The sequence below is a fragment of the Cheilinus undulatus genome, linkage group 5 (assembly GCF_018320785.1).
Source record: "Cheilinus undulatus linkage group 5, ASM1832078v1, whole genome shotgun sequence".
In the NCBI taxonomy this organism is placed as follows: Eukaryota; Metazoa; Chordata; class Actinopteri; order Labriformes; family Labridae; genus Cheilinus; species Cheilinus undulatus.
In genome coordinates this window covers 47,633,639-47,658,826 of record NC_054869.1, presented here as the reverse complement: position 1 = coordinate 47,658,826, position 25,188 = coordinate 47,633,639, and the positions used below count along the sequence as shown (strand labels likewise).

The 25,188-nt window shown below is 37.6% G+C and overlaps 1 protein-coding gene across 1 annotated transcript; it reads left to right on the top strand.

Moving 5' to 3' along the window:
- The first annotated feature begins 1,029 nt into the window (after positions 1-1,029).
- sfrp1a (secreted frizzled-related protein 1a) lies at positions 1,030-24,795 on the top strand. Its single transcript, XM_041786905.1, has 3 exons — positions 1,030-1,913; positions 16,298-16,378; positions 24,132-24,795. Exons 1-3 carry the CDS (start codon positions 1,376-1,378, stop codon positions 24,452-24,454), a joined length of 942 nt encoding a protein of 313 aa, XP_041642839.1. The 5' UTR covers positions 1,030-1,375; the 3' UTR covers positions 24,455-24,795.
- The last annotated feature ends 393 nt before the right edge of the window (positions 24,796-25,188 follow it).

The following is a 25,188-nucleotide window of genomic DNA, read 5'->3' as shown; positions in this document are numbered from 1 at the left end:
ATTACCTTTTTTTTCAAAACTCTTTTGTTTGCTTCTTTTGGTCTATTTTGCCCTTTTTTATGCCACTTTTATCCTCCTTTACCACATTTTTTGCCACTTACAACCCGTTTGCCGACTATATTATGCACTTTTATCCCATATTTTTAGCCTATATTGCCTATTTTTTCCAATTTGAAGATTATTTGTGCCACTTTTTAGCCACTTTACCACAAATTTGCTGCCTTTTGCTATTTTTTAAGTCACTTTTAACTATTCTTTGCCATTTAACGCACATTTTGCCACTGTGCTGCAAGTTAGCACCAATCTGTGCCACTTTTTTGGCACTTTTATCCCTTTTTTGCTGCTTCTAAACATAAATTCCACTTTTCTGCTGCTTTTTCTTACTCATTTTTGCTGCCTTTTGCCCATTTTGCCCTGTTATGCTACTTTCTATTTTTGCCACTTTTCTTAATTATGATGTTATTGTTTTTCATTAAAGTTGTCTCAGTTTCTTTGACCTTATTTTTCTGTAATCCTGACATTTGTGCCCCTTACTGCATATCTATGAAGTCTGTCATTACATTGCTCATGGTTTAGTTCAGTGTTCTCTGCCACATTGTTTACTGCACCAATAAAAAGGTGATTCTGATTTAAGAAAGGGTTTACATTATAAAAGGCTTTATACTACAGCAGGAATAACTGAAATTGATGTTTTGTTTCTTTGATAAAAGTGATTATTCAGGTTCAAGGAAATTATTATTTTCAGAATGGACCAGGACGTTGCTGACCTCCCTGGGCCCCCTAGTCTGGCTGGGCCCCAGGAAGCTCTCTCTGTCATCTTAAAAGTGTTTTATCACTTAAAGAGGGACGTCCCTCATTACCTTCCCAGAGACATGTTGTTCTGAGTACACGACTAAAATGAAAAAGGTCTCCGTCTGCTGAAAAACTTGCATAAGAGTTCAGCTTCAAAAATATAATTCAGTCTATGGAAGGCTGAAAAAAGTTCGACATATTTTGCAGGGATATAAATGAAGGCCTGAAAACAATAGAGTGTGGGGGAGCGGTCCTGGAACGCTGTACTCGCTGGGTAATTAAGCTCTTGACTGACAGCAGAGTGCCAAAAGGCGCAGACGCATTCCGATTGGCCAGGGCGCACTTTACAATCTCCTCTTGTTTCCAAGCTCAGCGTAGGCAGAGCGCTTTTCCTCCTCAAACATTCGCCTACAGAGGTACACGAAGGGGCTGAAACCAGGAGAGACTATCCGCTGACTTCGTCCAAGCCTAGCTCGCTTCAGTTCAGCCCTACTTTAGATTTTCTCCTGCTCCATTACTCTGTTTCTACATGAAGTGACTTCCAGATCGCTTGTCTGAGCCGTGCCGAGCTGCATTCCTTTCGATGTTGCTAAACGGAAACATGAATTCTGCTCTCGGGTCTCTGGAGAGGGTGATTCGGCTGGCTGTGACAGTGGCGCTCATATCATCGTGTAGTGCGTCCGAGGACGAGTACGTCTGGAGGCCGGACACGTACAACGGCGGACGCAGCTACGGCAAGCCACCCCAGTGTGTGGACATCCCGGAGGACTTGAGGCTCTGTCACAACGTAGGCTACAACCAGATGTTGCTGCCCAGCCTTCTGGAGCATGAAACCATGGCCGAGGTGAAGCAGCAGGCCAGCAGCTGGGTGCCACTGGTGCACAAGAACTGTCATCCGGGCACACAGGTCTTTCTCTGCTCGCTCTTTGCACCGGTGTGTTTGGAGAGGCCCATTTATCCGTGCCGCTGGCTCTGCGAGGCCGTGCGGGACAGCTGCACCCCCATCATGGAGGCTTTCGGTTTCCCCTGGCCGGATATGCTCACTTGTGACAAGTTTCCTCAAGGCGATATGTGCATTTCCATGAACGCCACTGATGCCAGCAATGCCACCAAGCCGACAGGTAGGCCCACACTTGGCGGGTTTGTGTCTTTCACAGAGCCCCTAAGTTTAAAGAGCATACAGAAAATACAGCATAGCACAAAAAGAGTCTGCAACACTCAGCAGTTAGATGCACATCAGGGAGATTCATGTGGTTTCATGGAGAGGAGACTTTTGAGATGATGGTCCCATGGGATTAGCATGCTCAACAAGTGGTGACATCCCACCCAGTGCTAACAATTTAGTAACAAATATTCATTTTAGGATTATTTATTAACAAACTCTTTATCCAGACTTTATTCAGTGGACTCATTTACATTGTGGCCTTTAAATTAAAGATTAGTGAGATTAAGAGACCCTCAACAAACACTATTTGCTAAGCGTAAGCAGACACATTTATTCGTTTAATGATTTATATTGTATTTATTGCATAGAACCAAATCCCACTAACATTTATGAGTAAAATGTCTCATAATAGAAGATATAATTAATGTAAAAGCACCGTTAATATGATAACAGTTCCATAAAACCCCCAGTCAAAATCATGAGCCGGGTCTAAACTAGTACCCTGCCAAGATCAAGATGACCCCTTTACTATAGAATCTCCCACCCTCCAAAAATATTACCATTACTGCTAAATAATTATCCCTCAGGCATCACTAGGGACATTTTTGTCCATTTGGGCAAATTTGTCCTCTTTCTCTGCTCACCATTTTGGCTGTGTTAGTGCATATGGTCTCATTTTTTGCAACAAAGTTTCTTTCTAGGCAGATTTTTTTAATTCAATTTCAATTACTCTAATACAGTGTGACTCAATCCTGCTCAACCAAAGAGCCAAATAGTTTAAAAAAAATACCTTTGCAAGAGCCACAATCTAAGTGGAGAAAAAATGGGCTAAAGTGGCAAAAAAAGATCAAAAAGTAGCGAAAAAGTGGCAATAATGGGGAGAAAAAAAATGGCAGAAAGGAGTAAGAAGCAACAAAAAAATGAGTTATAAGTGTCCAAAATAGTAAAGAAGCGGAAAAAAAAACTTGCATAAAATGAGTGAAAATTGAATAAAATGGTCGAAAAGTAGCAAAAAGGTGGGAAAATGGGAAAAAATGCAAAAATTGTCATTTGATTACAAGGGGTGGCTTATATGGGTAAAAAGTGGCAAAAAAGGGGAAAAATGCAAATTGCAAAAAGTAGGACAAAATGGGCAACTAATGGCAAAAAAGGACAAAAACAGGATAAAAGTTGAAAAAATTTGTCCGAAAGTGGCAAGAAAGAGGCTAAAAGCAGCAAAAATGTTTCAAAAGGGGCTTGAAGGGGCAGAAAATTGAAAATAAGGGCAATAGAAATACACAAACATAAATAAAGGTTGACAATTAAGTTTGTCAATTACTGCCTACTGTTTAAGTGTGGGAAACATACTAATTAATCTTACTTGCAATGGATAATTTCTGAGGTCAGATTTTTCCTATTTAAGGTTTTCTGGGGTAATAATATTTCAAATTAAGACATATTAGAGCCACAAATCATCACAAAAGAGCAGCACGCGTTGAGTATCACTGCAGTAATAGGTCAGGGGAACACTGTGAAACAACTCTACTACCTTTAAAGCCATGAAGGATAAAACGTCCACTTCCAAAAAACTGCCATAAAAAATTAACAGATAAATATATTTTTTTCTGCTTTTTTGCATAAATCTCCTAAACAACTTCAGCTGTGCTCAAAACTACCAAACATTTAATTATTTTGAGGATTTGTAACCCTTTAAATGCCAGTTTGATTACTTAAAGTCAATGTTGTTTTTTTATTAATAAAAATGAAAAAAGTGTAATATCTTCCTAAAACCAGATTTTGGATGGCTGGGGCATTATTTCTAAATCCAGCTTGGATATGTTCATGGTTAACCAAAATATTAACTTCGATGCATTTTTAGTTTTTTGTGTAGCATCTATTTTAAAATTTACTGCTCTTTCAAGTCATTAAGGACAAAAACGTCCAGTTCCAAAGACAGCAATAAAAATGGTCAAATCTTTTGATCACCTTCAAACTTGCTGGGTATGTCAAACATTAGCCAAAATATTGACTTTGATGCATTATCAGTTTTTTGTATAGCATCCGATTTAAAATTTGCTATCCTTTCGAGTCACTTGTGGACAAAAACATCCATTTGACTCCCATTCAAACCACATTTTTTGATCTTTAAGTAATAAAACAGGCATTTATAGGGTTAAAAGTCTCAAAATGATTGAATGTTTGGTAGTTTTGAGCACAGCTGAAGTTGTTTAAGAGATTTATGCAAAAAAAAAAAAAAAAACAGAAAAAAATATTAATCTGTTTAGGTTTTCTAGCAGTTATTTGGAAGTGGACATTTTGTCCTTAATGGCTTTAAAGGGTAGTAAATTAAAGTGATGCCTGAGGGTTAAATTTGCCTTTCTATAAAACTCATTAAAGGCAGCAGATGAAACAGCAGTAAGTCCCATTTATCTACAAATTCACTGATTACCACAGTTCCCTGATTGAAGAATCGGCCTTTTGTTTCTCTAAGGGATTTTTAAATGCAACTAAGACAAACTCCCCTGACTGAGAATAAACAGCCTCTGCTTTTGCCACAGTGTCAAAGTGGACACCCATGCAGTTAGCTGGGCCTGAGAATGTTGCAGCAGATGCAAATTCCAACAAAAACAAATACAACCTTTTGGTAGAAATTAGGTGTGATCCCAAATTAACAATGCCCCCCACCCCTCACCCCCACCCAACCCCAACAGTGCTGCTAAATTAAGTCATGTTAGTTAATTACATTACTGATTACATTTACTCTAATTACTGCAACTGATTAGCTTGTGTGTGTGTGTGTGTGTGTGTGTGGGGGGGGGGGGGGTCTTTTACTTGTACTGGTTCTACCTAGAGTAACTCTGCTTTTACTTCAATACTCTTGTACTTTTTCCACCTCAGTTGACTACACAGTAGCACAAATGAGCAGGGGTTGAGCCATATTGGTGGTGGTGGTGGGGGGTTTGGGAAATCTTTAAGTGAAAATTTTGAATTTGAATTATAGACACGCCTTTTACAGTTCTTTTATTTATGAACTAGAGCTGTCAGAAAATTAGACTTTTTAGTACTGCTTAATCGCAGGATTTCAGTAGTTAATTGTGATTATTTGCACCCTTTATTTTAAATTTTAAATTTCCATTATTTTTTTTTAACTGTTTTGTGTCCATTTTGATTTCTGTCTTGTCTTAAACTAAGGGTAAATGACTTCCTGTTTGGCTCTACTTTACATATAGATCTAAGATTGTAGCATGAACCTAACCATGGACAAAGGAACTTGTTCTGGATTGAAAATGAAATACAAGAACATTAAAAGGTTTAGATGACTAATGGGTTAAATGAGACATTAAGGAGCAGTGGTGGACTTGATTTACATCACTGTGGCTGCAGAGAGACGCTGACATTTTCAATCACTTGGAGAAGCCAAGATCATATGTTAGACCAGTGGTTCCCTACCTGGGGGTCTGGGAACCAGTGTTAATTATGTCGACTAAAACTGTGACTAAAAATGGTTGTCAACAGCCTTATTTTCCATGACAAAAACTAGACTAAGACTAACAAAAATAGATCTGTGATGACTAAACTGACAAAAAGTCAGTTTAGTTTTCATCAAGATGACTAAAACTACACTAAAAAGGTTATGTAGTTTTCATCAGCCATTAAATATCTGTGATATTTCTCAATTGTGGGTAAATCTGTCAAAAAACAATGTAGCTGTAGCACTACCTTGATTAGGTACCTGATTTAGGCAAGAAAATAAATGCATGGACAAAAGTAAAGACTAAAATATGAGGGCTTTTTATTGACTAAAACTAGACTAAAATGTTTTTGAGGTTTCGTCCTCTAAAACAAAAATGGGTAGAAATGACTAAAATGTGACTAAATCTAAAAGAAATGATCAAAAGACTAAGACTAAAATTAAAAATAGCTGTCAAAATAAAAACTGCTGGGAACCCTTTAGGGAGGTGCCAAGGTGGAAATGAGGCTTTGTCTGCTCTGATGTTATCAAAATTAGATTTGCTCTTATAATCATGATAAAACACTTAATAAGCAGTTTATACAATGGTCTTCTGGTAAGAAAAATGTGTGTAGAGCTATTTTCTCTCAGTTAAATGGACGGTAAATTTTAGAAATAGTATGTTGACTAATTTTTGGTGTGGATCAGTGGGAGTTCAGCTTCTCTTTGTTACAAGTAGGGGAAGCTCAGAGGAAAAATGGTCAGGAAGCACTTTTATTTGCTGGGTTTTTTGAGCTTTTTACAAAATGAACTGCATGATTAACTGACCGCCTTTCTGCTTTTTCAGATTAGTTCAGATTTTATCAGTTTTTTTTTTTGTTGCTTTTAAACATTTTAACTGATAGGAAACAGCAGGTTTTAGTGAATGGAGTCATGTCCTGGTCTCAAACACAGGGTCCAGTTCTGTCGTCTATCCCGTACACAGATGGCTGCAGGGCTTATAAAGAGGGTAGCTACCTGCTCAGATTCTCTGATGGTCCAGCACTTTTATCTCTTCAAGGTTCAGAGTGTAAATCCTCTTCCTGGATTCATAAACTGGTGATGAAAACTTCCTTGACCTTAACGTGTCAGAAACTAAAGAGCTATTTGTTGATTTCAGGAAAAACTGTTAACCTAATATAAGCTCGATTCATGGGGAGGATGTTGAGATTAAGGAACGGTTTTTGATTCCTAATTGAAATTTGACACAAAGACAAGAACAGTCTTTACATTATTATTAAAATCTGCTCAAAAATAATGGGGGTCCAGCGGAGATATCTGCATTTTTTGTGGGGGAGGCAGGTGGTCCAAGAACATGACCACATCCTGTTCTCTGAGTTTACTTTATTGCCCTCAGGCTGCAGCTTTATCGCACTCCGTAGGAGAACAGACCGTTATTCTAAATCCTCTATTCCTCCTGCCATCAGGCTGTTAAACCTGGATAACAGTCTCATGGATTGAAAACTTTGTATTATTTCTTTTTCTTGTTTGGCGTTTAACCACAGAGTGGTCTGGTTCTCAGCTGGTGGGATCTGGACCCAAAAGTGGGTCATGAAGCTTTTTGTAGTGAGTCTAGCAGGGAGAGAATATGGCAAAATGTGTGTGTACAGAAGCCCTAAGTGGACATACAGTAAATCCATACGTGTATTTTTTAGATCTTTCTATTTTGATGAGTACATCAACGTATTTTGTCTCAAGATTTCCACTAATTTGTCTCCTTTGAACGATAAAGCTGGTTTTCCACTATAACAAGGAAATTCTTTACAAATGACCAGATTTCTCTGCTTTCTTGGTAAAATGGAGTAAGATGATAGCATGCATGTCCTTCTGTAATGATGTCAGGCCCCTAAAGGGTCACCTGTAGGTCTAATGTAACGTGGGGGTCCCGAGACACTTAGAGGGTGTCTCCAGATGCCTTAAAAAAAACTAAGAACATACAGTGCTTAACAAATTTATTAGACTACCCTAACCCTAACCAAAGTGCTGCCTTAAATTAACAGCATTGGTAATTACCAAAATCATTTTTTATGTTTCTGCAATGGTTAATACACCAATATGTAGAAGCTCTTTAACCCAAATGATATTTTTAATCCTAAATTATAATTATTGTTGTTATCCATGAATTTTCAAGTTTACTAATTTACAAAAAAACTGAAAAAATAGTAAATCACATTAATATTTCTTGATTAATATGTCAAATTATAGTTACTTGCATTCCTGAAGAGAAAAATGAGTTTTAGTGGTTGAATGTAATGCTTGATTAATTTCTGACTTCTCAGAGAAGCCCAGTGAGCAGGCTCAAATTTGGGTTTGAATTCAGTTTGAAATCCCTCATTCCTGTTCAAAATGGTAAAACGTGGAGAGCTGACTGAAAATGAAAGAGTCTGCATTAAAGCACTTCATGATGCTGGATGGACTCTGAGACAAATATGAGAGGCGTTCTAATAAATTTGTTAAGCACTGTATATTTTTCAATTACTTATTTTCAATTTTACACCAATTTTGCCAAATTTTAACCTGATATCACTTTTCCCCACCAATTTTGCCAATTTTTACTAATTTTTTCCACTTTTGTCACATTTTTGTCCATTTTAAACTCTTTCCACACCTTTTCTGCCTGTTTTTGACACTTCTAAACACATTCTTGCCACTTATTCTTCTTCCCTATCTTCTTTGCTTGATTTTGACGTTTGTGTACATTTTCATTGTATTATTTGTTATTCTTATTTTTTAAAGTTTGAAAACAGTTTGAAATTCATCGCTATGATGTCTAGCTGTGAGCTTGCAGATTCATTCCAGTATTTCATATTGCCATGATGAATTTTGCAAAGGACTTGACTTGACCCCCACATGAGGGGGTCAGCGTGTAAGTGAGCATCTCAGTCTGTGTACTGACTATGGCTGTTTTCAAACTGGCCTACTGCATACTCCTGCCAAACGCAGTATGCAGTATGTATTGCGCACTGGGTACTGCTTTCGACAGTAGTATGCAGTATGACTGCCAGTCGGACGTTATTGTGTAGTATGCTTGACCCAGTTTAGCTGGTTTCCAGTATACAGAAGTATGTCTTACCCTGGTCAGTATTAAATGACGTTACAGTGTTTTCCATCCATTTACATACAGAAAAATCTGGGAAGTGTTTTTATTTGATTTTTCTGGATTTTTATAGCCATTGTTTTAAGCTTAGCATGTATAGTGCAGTGAAAGGACACACTTGACAGCACCTTTCCAAAACAAAAAACAACAGTGACCCTATTACAACTTACTTCACTATAGTGCATGTTAAAAAGGTAAAGATAAAAGGTAATGGCACCTTATGTAACCGTCAGCCACTCCGGTGAAAGTTCCGCCACTCTCAGCTATGACGAACTCTGACCTGGCGCTTTGCATTGTGGGTAACAGTAGGTGAAGCAGACTGGTCCGATGCATACTGTGAAATTTTCCAGAATCAGTCCGTCATCCAGGTATTTTTGGCATACTGCAACTTTCACATTTGTTCGCATACTGCATACTACATTTTGGGCAAATCAGTACGCACTGCTAGTATAGTAGGCAATTCAAAAATGGCCTATTTCTTATTGTCTCTGACATTTCCTGTTTGCTGTAAATGTATGTATGGTCAGGTAGACTGCAGAAACAATTCCCCTTTTGGATAATTAAAGTTGTCTGATTTGAATACTTGGCTGAGCTCAGTGACAAGTCGCTTCTTTTTGTTCTTAATCTGATACCATTTTAGCTTATAAGAAATCAGACACCAATGATTAACATATGAGCAGTTCTTTTACCTAAAGGATTCCTTTTAATGAAACCAAACATTCAATTTCAATAATAAAACATGGTGTTTGCTTGTAAACTCTAGTGTTGCCACACTAGGAATGCATAACGCCAAACAATTAGGAGTAAAGATCATCCCTTTATTCTGTGGTTTATTTAATAATAATAATAAGGGGGGAAAGGAAAATGGCTCCCATCATTCATGTAAAAGTGTTGGAATGGGTAACCTTGCAAAGCAGATGGATTCACCCATCTCCTTGTTTCTTACTGGTGAATCCATCTTGCAAAGCTCCCATCTGAACCGTTTGGGCCCGGTTAGAAAGTGACAGGACCAATCAGCAACGAGGGGCAGTACTTTCAGGCACAGCAGAGTTGTGACATATGCAAGCAGCGAGAAGAGACTGGTACAATTATGGCGGAAGACATTGGCATGGATGCTGCTCAAGCACCAGTTTTATCAGAACTTAATGACATTTCTTTGTTAAAAGAAGAACAAAAAACAGCAGTGAGTTGTTTTCTCTTCAAAAATGACAAAGTCGTGTACTGCCATGTATATAGTCGCCATGGTTCGTGTTATGCAGCTCTCTATGAAGTTTACTCCTCGGTAGCAGCTACATCACGTGTTTTGTTGCTTGCGTTCACCAGTGTTCCATGATTATTTCATAGCGTGGTGAATGTGCAGGTCACAACTTGTCCACGAGAGCGTTCTGGAGTTGTTGGATTGTGTATTTGATGAGTTTGATGAGGGAAAGCAAAAAATTCAGTCGGCTTCCATTGCGTTAGCTGTGCAGCTGGTATATCGGTCCCCCCAGATCTAGAAACAGCTTGCACCGACAACTAAAGGAAACAAACCTATTACTAAGACTATAGGAATTATGGCAATGGGCGAATTTGCCAAAATGTTGAAGTATCCCTTTAAGGACATTCAAGTTTAAAACACTCAAAAAATATTTCTGTCAATAAGACGTTTGCTGTAATTTAGAGAAATAGATTGATTTATCGTTTTGTGGTCTTTTTTTCTCAGGTGAGCTTTGACAGTGTTGGACATGATGCACAGATGAGTGTGTGTGTGTGTGTGTGTGTGTGTTAAGCACATAAAGATAATCGGGCTGTTTTTGTCCCGATTCTCTCCCTTTCCGATCAAGGACAGCAAACGCCCGATTATCTTATGTCTTATAAGATCATCCTGTGGTCTGAGCTGTGTTAAAAGTGAATTTGTCCTGATAATTGGCTCCGAAAACGGTTGGGGCAAACAATCGTAAATATTAAAATATTTATGACCAAAAATCTTCATGTTTGTGGGGAAAGCTGACGACTCCCAAGTCATGACTCCGTGAATTGTGACGTGGAACGGAATGTAGCCAATCAAGAAGCGAGCTGACTGAGGAACAAGGAAGCAGGCGTAGATAAAAACAAGCATGGCTGACCTGCTGAAGCATCATAAAGTTTGGTGAACTCCTTTTTTTTTAAGTTCAGGATAGTTCCGTTAGAAATAGTCCCAAGAACACCATCATTCCCTCTTCTTGTATGTCCTCTTCCTTGTTGCGTGTTGTGTTTTCAGGTTGTTGCTATGTTTCTTCTTCCTCATTTTTGTTAGATCACGTGTGATCATGCGAGATTTCTGGCTTGGAGGACGAGATTCTAGATCAGTGGTGGGACAGATTCATCATGTGTGCGGCGTGCTGTGTTGACATTATTTGAGCACACCACACACAGTACGATCAAAACTGCTCAATACCTGATTTTTTATCTTCATGTCTGGGGTCTCTAACATATAAAAAATGTCTTCAGATTTAGAAAATCCTCATTTGTGTACCCTGCTTTAAGCTTCTGACTGATGATACGCATAGCGAACAGCTGATGGATGTGTGACTGACAGACGGTGAGAAGAGAAGGAACCATGGTGATGCAGCGACTGAATTAAAGTTATAAAGTAACATATACCGGCACTATGAGCGAGTCTGCATGCATACATGAACTCGCGGAGACTGCAGTTTTCCAGCAGCAGAATTTCATCATTTCACACCGTTATGATAAACTTGTTATGCATTTGTGGATCATGTGCGGCCCCGAGTAGCGCACGCGGAGGGGGTGGGGGTTGGAGCGGTGAACGAATGGGTCACAGATCAGCTCAGTTACTTCATTAGCTCTCCCACCAACAGTTTTAAAGTGCCCAGGGCATCTTTGTGATCTTTTTTAACTTCCAGTTTGGTATTGTTTTGTGTATGGAGAGCTGCTGATCCTGGTGTCTGGCCAACATTGATCTTACGAGATGATTTTCACCTCCACGAGAAATCTCGTGACGTTTTGATCTTATCACACCCCTACATTATACAGATCTAAAAATGTTATACTGTGTTTGTACAGAGAGAGAGGGATAAAACACTTAGAGCATGTTGTCCATTGGAAACTCTGGTTAACAGTCTGTGTAGGACACATGAAGGAAATGCGACCTGAACATCATTAAATGTTTTTGTAGCACTTTGGAAACGTTCAGTTTATAATTTGTGCTATATAAATAAAGTGTATTGGACTGGAACACAATTTGCATACCACTGGGTTTGTTTGTATCAAATTTAGAAATTAAGATTCAGTGTTTTCATGCAGCAGCCATGCAGCACTCTCATGTTCTCCAGAAATGTCTGTAAATTCAAGCACATTACCCGTGCAAATACACTGTACCAAACACTTACATGAGGGGGTAATTCACAAACCATCAGAAGTAATACTGGTCCCATGCAAAAGTACTGAAGACATGAAATGTCCTCAAGTTTGAGAAGCTGCATGCTACACATGGTTCTGCTCTCACCATGCGAGTGTGTGCAGTCGTACGACAACATTTTTAAACATGTCAGAAATTCATCCAGCCGATTGGGAGCTACTGGTCTCGTGCAATGATTGATCATCATTTTGCTCAATTATTGGTTTGATTTATTGATTGATATCTTTATTTCGATAGTGTAAAGACAACTTAAAAACAGTTTCAAAAGACAAAACAAGTGAACACCAAGAAAGACAAAAAAATACAAATCCTACCCCTAAATTTCTCCCTTAATTTCATTTCATAACCTAGATCAGAAGATCTTCTCACATTTACTATCAGTTTTGAAAGCTGTACTGTGAATGTACATGTGCAGTGTATTCCTGAAGTGTTTTTACCTTCTAACATACCTGCTGTACAGACATTTTGACCATAAACTGCATCATTTTAAACCAGATAATTAGCATGCACATTGTAATAATATATATCCAGGTTCATCTTCAGAATAAATTCTTTTTGCCTCTTTTAAACAGAATTATACTAAAAATGTGTTTTATGTCAGTCTGTTCCTGTTGAACTCCACAAACAGTGACACAGAAACTTTTTATTGTTGTATGAACCCTACGTATCTTTAGATTTTACTTAGTTCAAGTCAAAGACACTGCAAGTATTTTGGACTGGAGTGGAAAAGGAGTACTCACTGCTGGGCAGGAGATCCCTGGACCACTTTCTTTTGCAACATCCTACCTGTGAGGGAAAGGGTTTTTCAGTTGTTGCCTCAATCATGACAAAATATCAGATCAAAGCTGGTCAAGATCACAGATTTTTTTTATTTTCAGGGAATTGTTCATCAGAGAGCCAGATTTTTAAAATTCTGTTTAAGGCAGGGGTCATCGACTACATTTGAACAAGGATGCGTCAGGGGGCCAGAACCTTCTGTTTAACCAAAATAAAACAAATACTTTGGTAGAATAAACATATTATTGTATTTTCCTTCAAAATGTAAGTGATTTTAGGATGAAAATGGAGATCTGTCCCTATCACCTTTACTGCAGCCAACCACTAGGGGGCGGTTGATTTTTTTTTTTTTTCCCATCATGAAAAAACACATGCAGGAAACGGGTCCTGGTTTGATTGGTCGTCCCCAAGAGCCTGAAGTGGAAGTTGACACAGAAAACTGCAGATTTAACTGGAGTGGAGTGATCAGTGGATGTTTATCATGCATCATATTAACAAATACTAGCTGACTGGTGGATTTCTGTAAAAACATGGATCAAACATTTAGCCATTTCTGATAAAAAATGCTGCAGTCTTGATTGTTTTGGAGTTGATTATATAGCTGAATGGATTAAAAGACAAAAGATACCCTAAGAGACAAGACATTTATTTACCTCCTCACATTTTCTCTATGTATTAATCTTTTTGGGGCCGGATGAGGAGATTTGGAGGGCCTGTTATGGCCCTCAGGCCTCCAGTTGATAATCACTGGTTTAAGGCAATGCTTGTTATTTCTACAAAATTTTAGTTTTTATGTTGTAGTAAAAATGTAGGAAAACTTTTTTTTTGCTAAAAAAGAAATGTAAATATTTTACATATACTTTACATATTTTTACTTGTTGATGGGCTGAAATATTTTCATCTGACAAAGGGGAGCTTGGCAGAAAAAGTTTGGGAACCACTGGAGTAGTGTGCCTGAAAACCAGCATCAGGAATGATTCTCATTGTTCTTTAGTGGTTGAAGTGAGGTTTTGTAAGTGTTTTCCCATACCTCTGTGCTCTAAATACAGTAGGATCAGTAAATTAAACAGAATGTGGAATGATTTATGATCTAGAACAGTGTTACTCAACGTGTGGCTCTTTTGTGATGATATGTGGCTCTTTTATGTCTTAATTTTTTATATTTTCCCCAGAAAACCTAAAACACGGAAACTTTTTTCCCTTTTTTTGCCATTTTTGCCACTTTTCACCCATTTAAGCTACCTTTTGCCATTAAATACCATTTTTTTCCTACTTTGTGCACATTTTTGCCACTTTTTTGCAACTTTTTACCCATTTTTTGCCACTTTTTTTTCAATTTTTGCCACTTATATCCAATCTTGCCCATTTAGCTGTCTTTTGCTGTTAAATACCCCTTTTTCCCTACTTTTTTGCCCATTTTTCCCCTTTGTTTTTTACCATTTTTATCCCATTTTTGCCCTTTTTCACCATTTTTTCTCTCACTATTTTTACCCTACCTTTTGTCAGTAAATACCGCTAATTTTTTCCTAGTTTTTGCCCATTTTAGCCACTTTTTTAGCCACTCTTATCCCATTATTGCCCTTTTTCACAATTTTTTCCACTTCTCGCCCATTTAAGCTTCCTTTTGCCATTAAATTCCACTTGTTTCCTTTTTTTGCCCATTTGCAACTCCTTTTAGCCACTTTAATCCAATTTTTGCCCTTTTTCACCACTCTTCACCCATTTTATCTACCTTATGCCACTAGATACCACTAGTTTCCTATTTTTTGCCCATTTTTGCCTCTCGTGACTGCTTTTTGCCCATTTTAGTCACTTTTAACTTATTTTTTTGCCATGGATTTGCCACTTTTGGACCATTTTATGCCAACTGTAACTGATTTTGTTGTCACTTCTCACCCATTTTTGCTACTTTCTGACCTCTTTTCCACTTTTCCTCCCCATTTTCACCAGTTTTTGTTGCTTTTTGACCATTTTTGCCACCTTTAACTTATTGTTATTGCTACTTCAAGCTGTTTTTGCCACTTTTCACCACTTAGATTTTGGCTCTTGCAAAGTTATTTTTCAACAATTTGGCTCTTTGGTTGAGCAGGGTTGGGTAATGCTGATCTAGAACATTCTTTGCTTTAGCCAGGACTGGAATGATTTTAAACAGTTAAGACATGTTTAATGTGAAGTTTCCAGCAAATGTTATCATCAGTTATTACTGCCAGGAAATTCATTTTCATTTAACCTTTCAATGTTCACACCCTGTATAGAGGTATGTGTTGGTCATGTAAAGGGTACAATTAATGCAACTCAAACACTTAAGAAATTATTGAGCCAAATATAAAAGTATTAGGTTTTACCCCACTCTCCCTTACATATAGCTCAAACCACAAAGTGAAGTGTAAATTCCATCATTTCTTTTACCTTTTATTTCAGTTCCTGGCATACATAGACCACGTGGGGATTCTTGGCCAGCAGAACTTTCAATAATGACATCGTGCTCACTGCATCTGCAGAGTGAACTTGGCCGTCTATCTGTGTGTGTAGAGGGAGGGGGTGTTACTGACAGTCATGTTTACAGAGGCCCATTGTTCTAAAAAACACCCTCCACCCAGGGGGGGTTGTTATATTTTATTGTTAGCAGTTTTTCTTTCTGCAGGTTTTAATATCCATCCACTTAGTACTAAATTCTCATAAATTTTCTTTTTGTTTCAATCATCTATGCAGAAATGGTATCACCAGAGCTTGAGACAAACAAGTCAACAAAGCAGAGTAATTTACGTAGCCATTCTCCTAAACAAGCATTGATCAAGGTTAACATTTCTCTCTGCAGACTCTAAATACTGCTGAGCAATGAGACCATTATTGCTTAAACAAGTTTATACCAAACATGGAACTGCCACCAGGGAAAATACGCCCCGGTTCCCTCTTCTATCTCTGTTCTGAATTAATCCAAAGCCACACTGTGACACTGAAATGCAACTGATATAATTTAAGGCCGTGATTCTGCTGTCTGGCATTATGAAATCATTGGCTCTGTAAGAACAGATGATGTCAAATACATGCACATCTTTTAACCGCCACGTGGCTCTTTGTTTTGTTTTTGTTTTCAGCTGGGGTTGAATTTCTTTGGCATTTGATTATTTCTTTCTAAAAGACAAGCATCAAATGATGGGAAGATATATTTTGAAAGCTGTCTGAATATAACAGAGAATTAGGAAGAGTGTTTAGCGCAGCTCCCACTTACAGCTGGCTATAAAAGCTAAAGACATTCCTCCCAGGGGTCAGGTCAGCAGAGCACAAAGTACACGAGAATAGGCATCTGACAACTAAAGATAAACCTGAGGTCAGCCTACCTACTGAGAAAAAAGAAGATTATTAGGCTAAATAGATAAAATGGGGGATTAAACAGGGCACTGTTTTTGTTTAAAATGACTTACTGTGATTGGAAATGACTGTTTAATCCTTATAATGATTCTTCCTTCCTCCATTCATCCTTAACATGAATAATGTATGACGTAAATAATGAGATGACTTTATTGCAGATAAATTTACAACTTGCATTTGATGTTTTGCCCCAATTTCCAATCCCTTTCCTTCTTTTATCTCCAGGTTACTCCCCCATCTGTCCACCATGTGACAATGAAATGAAAACAGATGCCATAATGGAGCACATGTGTGCCAGCGAGTTTGGTAAGCATCCTGCAAACATCCTTTTGCACACAAACATGCAAAATATTGTCCATTCATTTGACATGTCAATGGCATGTTTCACAGAGCTCCATTTTATCAGATGTAAACTAAGAGAGTAGATTACTTCTGTGCGTTATACTTCTACTAATCAAGTAGTTTCAGAACAGACAAGTTCCTTGATGATGGGTGATGTTCTGTGACAGATTTTAAACTTGGATGTTTATGGCTTACAGCTAATGAAAACCCTTCAAAAAATTAGAATAAGACCAATAAAAAGACTTTTTATACAGAAATGTTGGCCTTCTGAAAAGTATTTATTTACATTTATATGCACTTTGTACTTGGTTGGGTTTTCTTTCTGAATGAATTACTGCATCAGTGTGGCGTGGAGGCGATCAGTCCGCGGTACTGCTGGGGTGTTATGAAGCCCAGGTTGCTCTTATAGAAGCCTTCAGCTCATCTGTACTGTTGAGTCTTGTGTCTTCCTCTTGGCTTTTCCCTGGAGAATCTCTGTGGGATTCAGGTCAGACCAGTTGTCTGGCCAATCAAAGACACTAATCCCATGGTCAGGAAACCGGTTTCTGGTAGTTTTGCTTCACCGTGGACAGGCGCCAAGTCCTGCTGGAAAATGAAGTCAGTACCTCCATAAAGCTTGTCAGCAGATGGAAGCATGAAGTGGTTTACAATTTCCTGGTTAACAGCTGCGTTGGACTTCAGAAAACACATTGGACCAACAACATGACATAGCTCCCCAAACCACCACTAACTGTGGAAACTGAAAACGCTGGACTTCAAGCGCCTTGGATTCTTTGTCTCTCCTCTCTTTCTCCAGACTCTGGGATGATGATTTCCAAATGAAACGCAAAAATTACTTTCATCTGAAAAGAGAACTCTGGACCACTGAGAAGTTCTCCAGTTCCTTTTCTCCTTAACCCAGGCGAGACGCTGATGACGTCTGTGGTTCAGAAGTGGCTTGACACAAGGAAGTTGTAGCCAAATTCCTTCATACATCTGTGTGTGGTGCTCTTAAAGAACTGAGTCCAGCTGCAGTCCACCCCTTGTAAAGTTTCCCCAATAGCCTTAAAAGGGTTTTCTTCAACAATCCTCTCAAGGCTGCGGTTATCCCTGTTGCCTGTGCAACTTTCTCTGCCAAACATTTTTAACTTTCCATTAATATGCTTAGATACAGTACTCTGCGAACAGCCAGCTTCTTTAGCAATGACCTTTTGTGTCTTACCCTCCTTGTGGAGGGGGTCAATGATCGTCTTCTGGATATCTGTCCAGTCAGCAGTCTTGCCCATGATTGTGCAGGCTGATCTAGGCTGAGACCAATTAAAGGTTCAGGAAACCTTTGTGGGTGTTTGGAGTTAATTAGCTAAATAGAGTGTGAGACCATGAGTCTCCAGTATTGAACTTTTCACAATATTCTAATTTTCTGAGACACTGGATTTTGGATTTTTATTAGCTAAACCATAATTATTAAAATGAAAGGAAATAATGACTTTAAATTTAACTCTGTAATATATGTGTTTCATACTGTGGTACTGTGATAGGATGCCACCTGTTCAACAAGTCCAGTGGGGAAATTTCCTCGCTCCTAAATATTCCACAGTCAACTGTCAGTGATATTATAACAAAGTGGAAGTGATTGGGAATGGCAGCAACTCAGCCACGAAGTGGTAGGCCATGTAAAATGACGGAGCGGGGTCAGCAGATGCTGAGGCACATAGTGTGCAGAGGTTGCCAACTTTCTGCAGAGTCAATCTCTACAGACCTCCAAACTTCATGTGGCCTTCAGATTAGCTCAAGAACAGTGCGTAGAGAGCTTCATGAAATGGGTTTCCATGGCTGAGCGGCTGCATCCAAGCCATACATCACCAAGTGCAATGCAAAGCGTCAGATGCAGTGGTGTAAAGCACACCGCCACCGGACTCTAGAGCAGTGGAGACGTGTTCTCTGGAGTGACCAATCGTGCTTCTCCATCTGGCAATCTGATGGACGAGTCTGGGCTTGGCGGTTGCCAGGAGAATGGTGCTTGTCTGTCTAAACCTTGTGGAAAGCCTTCTCAGAAGAGCTGAAGCTGTTATAGCTGCAAAGGGTGGACTGACTTCATATTAAACCCTATGGATTAAGAGTGGAATGTCACTTAAGTTCATATAGTCAAGGCAGGTGAGCGAATACTTTTCACAATATTGTGCTTGTGCATATTTAGTACCAAGCAATTAAATGAAAATAAATATTACACCACAATATTTTCCAAGTAAATGAGATGGATTATGATGTTTAAGTAAAGTAAAGTGTAAAGTAGTAGACAAATAATTTGCAGATATGCTCATGAGGTGAGGCATTTTACTACAGTGATTTAAGTAACAAATAGTAGATTATTTGGTGCATATATGTGGGTGTCTTCCTCAGTATCTGTTTATTACTCTCTTCCTGACATTACTGAGACTGAACCCACAATCTTCTTGTTTCTGATAATTTTTTTTCAGTTCAGTTAATGACCTCTCCCGGCCCCCCAAACACACACACACACACATACACACAACAGGATGACTGTACCCATTTTCTCGGTAAGGCTGTTTGCCTCACTTACTTTGTATTTCCGTCTTTCTGCCTCCTCATCAGGGCTTAGTCAGATCCAAGTTCATTTTTGTCCATGTGTGTCAAGTTTCATTACATATAAGAACACAGTGGGGGAGCTTCTTGTTAATGATGTAAGAAAACTGTGAAAAGAGTATGTGATTTTAAACTTATGGAACACATGATAAGATATTTGATTTATAGTAGACTAGAAATCTGTTCTTAACATTCAGCATACTCTGATATATGTCTCTTTAAGTGGGTTAGAGTGGAGGAGAGTGATAGGGGCAGGCTGTTTTATTAATCCATTCTGGACTGTGTTGCTGGATACAATAATGAATGTAGAAAAGCTACAAAATGTGTGGCAAGTGTTTAAATCAAGCTTACCAAACTACTGTTGACTGTATGAACAGGGGCCTAATGTGATTATTTTGTGATCAGTTGTTTTGACACATTGTTTCTGGTGTGAGTAAATCTGTCGCAGAGGTTTAGAAGCTGTCACAGTTGTCTTACTTTTCTGAATAATATGTATATATGTTTTTGGTATATAATAGATTGTTTCTTGTTCTTCTCCATGAGAAGCAGGTAGAGAAAACTGGAATAAGTCTGAAGGAATGTAAGACTTAATCATGTGTTTAGAACAAGCATGTGTTAAACATCCAAATTCTGGCAGTGAATGAGCATTTTTGTCCACAAGATTGCTCGCTTACTGGAAGTTGTGAAAAGCCTGTCCTCAATTTATCTGAAAGTAAAGTGTGAAGTAGTTTCTGTGTAACAAGCCATGTTTCCTCTTGGTTGGAAAAGCACACTTGATTTTAAATGTAGTTTGTACCTGATAATAGAGAATAAAGCCACAGAGTGACTGAGCTGGACCAGAATCAGTGACATTGACTTCATCCAGCTGCTGCTGAACAGAACACATTAACCCTTAAAAGCCAATCGGATCATATTTTCTATGTGAGTTTGTGGGACATCTATCTCATCAACATGATAAATACTTTGTTTAAAACCTTTGGATTCTATCTAAGACATGTATTCTGCCCTCTAGTGGACTATCAGTGCACTGAGGGCAGACACTCAACACTTTTGACAGAGATTTCTTTGCTCCCTTAAAAACCTTTCAGTGAAAACATTTTTACCTTTACTGATCTTTGAAAATGAGTATTTTCTGTATTAAAACAAGGTATAATTTCTGAATAATTCATGCTTAATTTTATAGTAAAGCAATGTTGAAAATGTGTGTCAGATATGATACTACAGGTATGTCAGGCGCTTTATGCACACATGGACAAAATTATTGGTACCCCTCCATTAAATAAAAAAGAAAAACCCACAGTTGTCACTGAAATAACTTGAAATTGACAAAAGTAATAATAATTAAAAATCTACTGGAAATTAACTAATGAAAATCAGAGATTTCTTTTAAGTTGCAGTTCAACAAAACCATTTGAAAACAAACTAATGAAACTGACCTGGACTAAAATGATGGTACCCCTAGAAAAGATTTAAAATAATTTGACAATAGGGGCATGTTAAAGTAAGGATACTTGTAAAAAGGGGAGATAGTACCCCTGTTTCGAAGGCTATAAATGGGAATTTCATTACATAAAGTCATGCTATTAATTTTGGACATGACTCCATCTATCTTTTTTCCACATGATAATCACTGTCGTCACCATCGTAGCGCAGCAGTGAATTTTCACAGCTCATATAGACACAAAAATGTTTTGCTATCTCTGTCTTGTTTTAACATAGATATCCTCTGAGGATCATCCATTCTCCACGGACAAATTTGGCCCCTACAGCCTTTAATTTCTCATGTATTTTCTCATAGAGTTCAGCACTTCCTGCTTATGAGCACAGCTGGAAAAAGGAGAGCCTTTTCAGAACATTATTTCTATTTCTCCCTTTTTCAAATGCATCTGCTTCTTGGAAATGATTTCACCTTTATTTTTTTTTGTTTAACTGAAATCTGGCTGCATCAGGATGAATATGTTGCTTTTAATTAATCAACTGCTCTAAGTCATATCAATACTCATGTACCACAAGACTTCACACAGAGGTAGTTTTTGGTCTGGAGTTGTATTCAGACATCAAATCTGAAAAATCTCAAATAAAATGAAGAGTGAAGAATATTCTTTTTAATGTTTTTTTTTTTTTCAAAATTGTATATTTGTTTTTTCTGTCCTTTTCTCTCTACCTCGTGACAAGTATCCCAAATTCTTTACAAAAGTAAAACTAACACTGAAACCAAGAAAAAGCTGAATTAAAATGAAACATTTAGGCAAAATAAGAACTAAAATAACAAACCAGCAGTAAAAATGAATAAAATCCACACTTGAATTTAAAACAATAGTCGAAAACAAGATAAAAAACTATTCGCAACCACTAAAACCTTGCCTGGTTATCACAAACTAATTCACAAAGGACAGCGCTAATTTCCACAGGCAGTAAAAGTCATGCATTTTAACAATGAACCAGATTAACTAAGGCAGGGGTGTCAAACTCAAGGCCCGGGGGCCAAATCCGGCCCATGGTAGAGTTATACCCTACCGGATCATATGATATTTTAACTATAACTGGCCCACCAGTAATGGGTCTGCAGATTTCCTCCAGTATAAAAATATCAACTTAACCTTGATGATTTATAACATTCTTGTTGAGTCATAAAAATTCGAAAAAGTAAACAATAAAAATGATTTGATAAGAAGTCAGGAACGTAGGAGAAATTTGTGTTTTCTCTGTATTTTCAATTTTGCATCTCCCATCACTAAAAGTTATGGTTTTAACTGTTAATGTCATATTTCAACCTTTGCATCTCATAACTTTGACTTTTTCCCTTATATTTTTACCTTTTAGATTCATGATTTTACATTTTAAATCCTATTTTGACCTTTTGAAGTGATGTTTTTCACTTTTATCTCATGTTTTGACCTTTTTCAACTCCTAACTTTGACTTTAATCTTGATATTTTACCTTTAAAATGTGTAATATTTAATGTTATTTCATATTCTGACTTTTAAAACTCATGAAATTGAATTTCAATCTCATATTTTGACATTTTAAACTCAAAATTTTGATGTTTATCTCATGTTTTGATTGTTGAATATCATGATTTTTTATGTTTTTCTCAGTGTTACTAACACTACAGCTCCCAACTTTGACTTTTATATAACTTTTTACCCTTGAAACTTATGACTTTAAATTTTATCTCATATTTTGACCTTTAAATATCATGATTTTGACTTTTATTTCATTTTTTGACAGTTAAAAATCATGGTTTCAGTATTCTATCTCGTAGTTTGCCTTTTAAAAACATTATTTTGACTTTAAATATCATGTTTTTACCTTTAAAACTTATAAGTTTGACTTTTTATCTCAGAGTTTGAGTTTTTAACTTATGTTGTCCTTATAATCTCAAAATCATTTAGGTTGACACTCAATAGTTAAATTTTGACCCTGTTAAGCCCTCAGGTTAGACATAAATTCAGAATCTTGCCCCTGCTGTGATTGAGTTTGACACCTCTGAACTAAGGTATTATACAAGAATACACACTGGCCAGAAATATCAGACACCATGTGTTTCCTCCTCTGAGTCACACTTAATCATCGAATGTGCCAACACATGTGCTTTGTGCTGCATGTCTCTGCACAGTCTCTGAGTTGTCAGTCTGAAAATTACAACACCATTTCTAAAGAGTTGGGACGCTGTCTAAAATAGAAATAGAATGCAATGATTTGCATCTCATAGAACCATCATTTACTCACAATAGAACGTGAACAACATATAAGATGTTGAAACAGACTTTTTACCATTGCATGAAAAATATGAGCTCATTTTGAATTTGAGGGCAGCATCACATCTCAAAAAAGCAGGGAAGGGAAAACAAAAGGCTGGAAATGTAAGCAGTGATAATGAAAAACAGATGGAGGAACATTTTGCAACTCACTTGATCAGTTAGCAGCAGATCAGTATCATGACTGGTGTTTTTTGATATACTAATATTTTGAGATAGTGGATTTTTTATTTTTGAGCTGTAAGCCATAATCATCAGTTTTTAAACATAAAAGTCCTGGAATATTTCACTTTGCATGATAGTAATCTAGAAGTTTCACTTCTTGAATTAAATCACAGTGAAAAAATAACATTTTCATGATTCTATTTTTTTAGAGGCACCTCTAACTCTTGGGTGAAACAGGCAAGTTTACAAAATCCTCTACAGAAGGGGTGTCAAACTCAAGGCCTCGGGGACCAAATCTGGTCCACGGTACAGTTAAATCTGGCCCACAAGATCGTAGCATATTTTTATTGTAACTGGCCCACCAGTTTGAGATCTGCAGATTTTCTCCAGTATAAAAATGTAAACATGACCTTAATGATTTCAGATATCTTTGATTAGTCATAAAGAAATGGAAAAGTAAAGAGTATAAATAAATAAAAAGTCTGGAATATGGGAAAAGAAAACAATTTGCATTTATATCTCACATTTTCAGTTTTGCATCTCACATTTGAGACTTAATCTCATGGTTTGACTTTTTAACTCATATTTTAACCTTTTAAATTCACAATTTTATATTTGAAATCATATTTAGACCTTTAAAACTTGTGATTTCTACTTTCTGTGTTATATATTTGCTTTTTAAAAACATTTTTCGATTTAATTTTGTGTTTTGACCTTTTTAACCCTTAAGTTTGACTTTTATCTCAGATTTTCAGACTGTTCATGCTTAAACCATGGGCAACAACGGGTATGACAGATTTCAACAAAGCCTTGAGGCATGAATGTTTGTAATCGAGTGACTCCCAATTACTCAAGGAGTTGTTTCAGCCCTAGCTAACAGTAATACCTTACTTTGTACCGTGATACACCCAACACTGGTCATGAGCCAAGCACCCATTTCTTCATAATAGAAACACAGCTGAGCCAGAACAATCCTGTTTTTTTAACTGCATCAGCAAAAAGCAGTTAGACAACAGCAATGTCAGCCTTCTGTAGCAGAAATGGATTTAACTGAAGGGTGGCAGGTTTCTGAGACATGATATGGGTGGAAACCAAGTTTTGAGTGGGATGGATGGTACATCTAAACCCAACTGAGTGCTTTTTCATCATTTGTTGATCACATGCCTGAGTTACATTAACTAACTAGTTCTTCTTTTTTTCAACCACAGCATTCAAAACCAAGATCAAGGAGGTGAGACGAGAAAACATGGACCGTAAAGTGATCCTGCAGAAGAGGAAGAAGATGTTGAAAACCGGGAACCTCAAGAAAAAAGACATTAAGACACTGGTGCTGTACTTAAAGAACGGCGCAGACTGTCCCTGCCAGCAGCTTGATAACTTGAGTAACCAGTATCTCATCATGGGACGCAGGGTGGATCAGCAGTACCTCCTCACAGGCATACACAAGTGGGACAAGTCCAGCAACGAGTTCAAAAAGGCCGTCAAGAAGCTGAAATCCTACAAATGTCCTTCATTTGACAACGTTTTCTAAAAATGAGCCTACCTCCTCCACCACACACAGAAAACACTTCATCCTTCATACTTGTTGAAATCCAAACAGATGATTCCTTTTTTCATGTCTACACAAACACACATAGCTTTGTATTTTCAAAGTGTATTTTAGCTGAATAAGGCGAGTGAGATGCTTCAGAAAGGTTCTTTTTTTCTTTCTTCTGCTTAAGACGAGAACATTATTCTCAATAATCCAGTCGACTCCATGTAAGTAGACACTCTGTTTCAGTCTCATACTGTTGATTCTGTTTGAATGAATGTTTGGAATTTTTTTGTAAAACACTTCCATTTTATTACTTCAATAAATTAAATATATTTGAAGTTAGTGGTATAAATTATTAAGTTAAATTGTTACTGTTTTTCCTTCATCTTATCAGGCAAGCAATCTGCTGTCCCTGGTATTAAGCCTGATGTTTATGTGTGTATTATTAATGGTGACATATTCCTCCACCTTGGGGGAATTTCACCCCAAGGACATTACCCAGAACCACCAGCTGCACTCAGTGGAAAGGTCACACAGGTTTGAAAAATCAATCAGGTAGAGACGTGTTCCAGGAGATTTAACACCATTTTCATTGATAATATGAATTTTAAAATGGCCATTTTCTTAAAAGTTTCTGTATCAAAAGCACAATCCAGTATGGACCAATAAATTAACCGTTTGCGACTTGTATTAGGGAGCAGGGCTGAGGGCCTAGAGACCAAAGAAGAGGA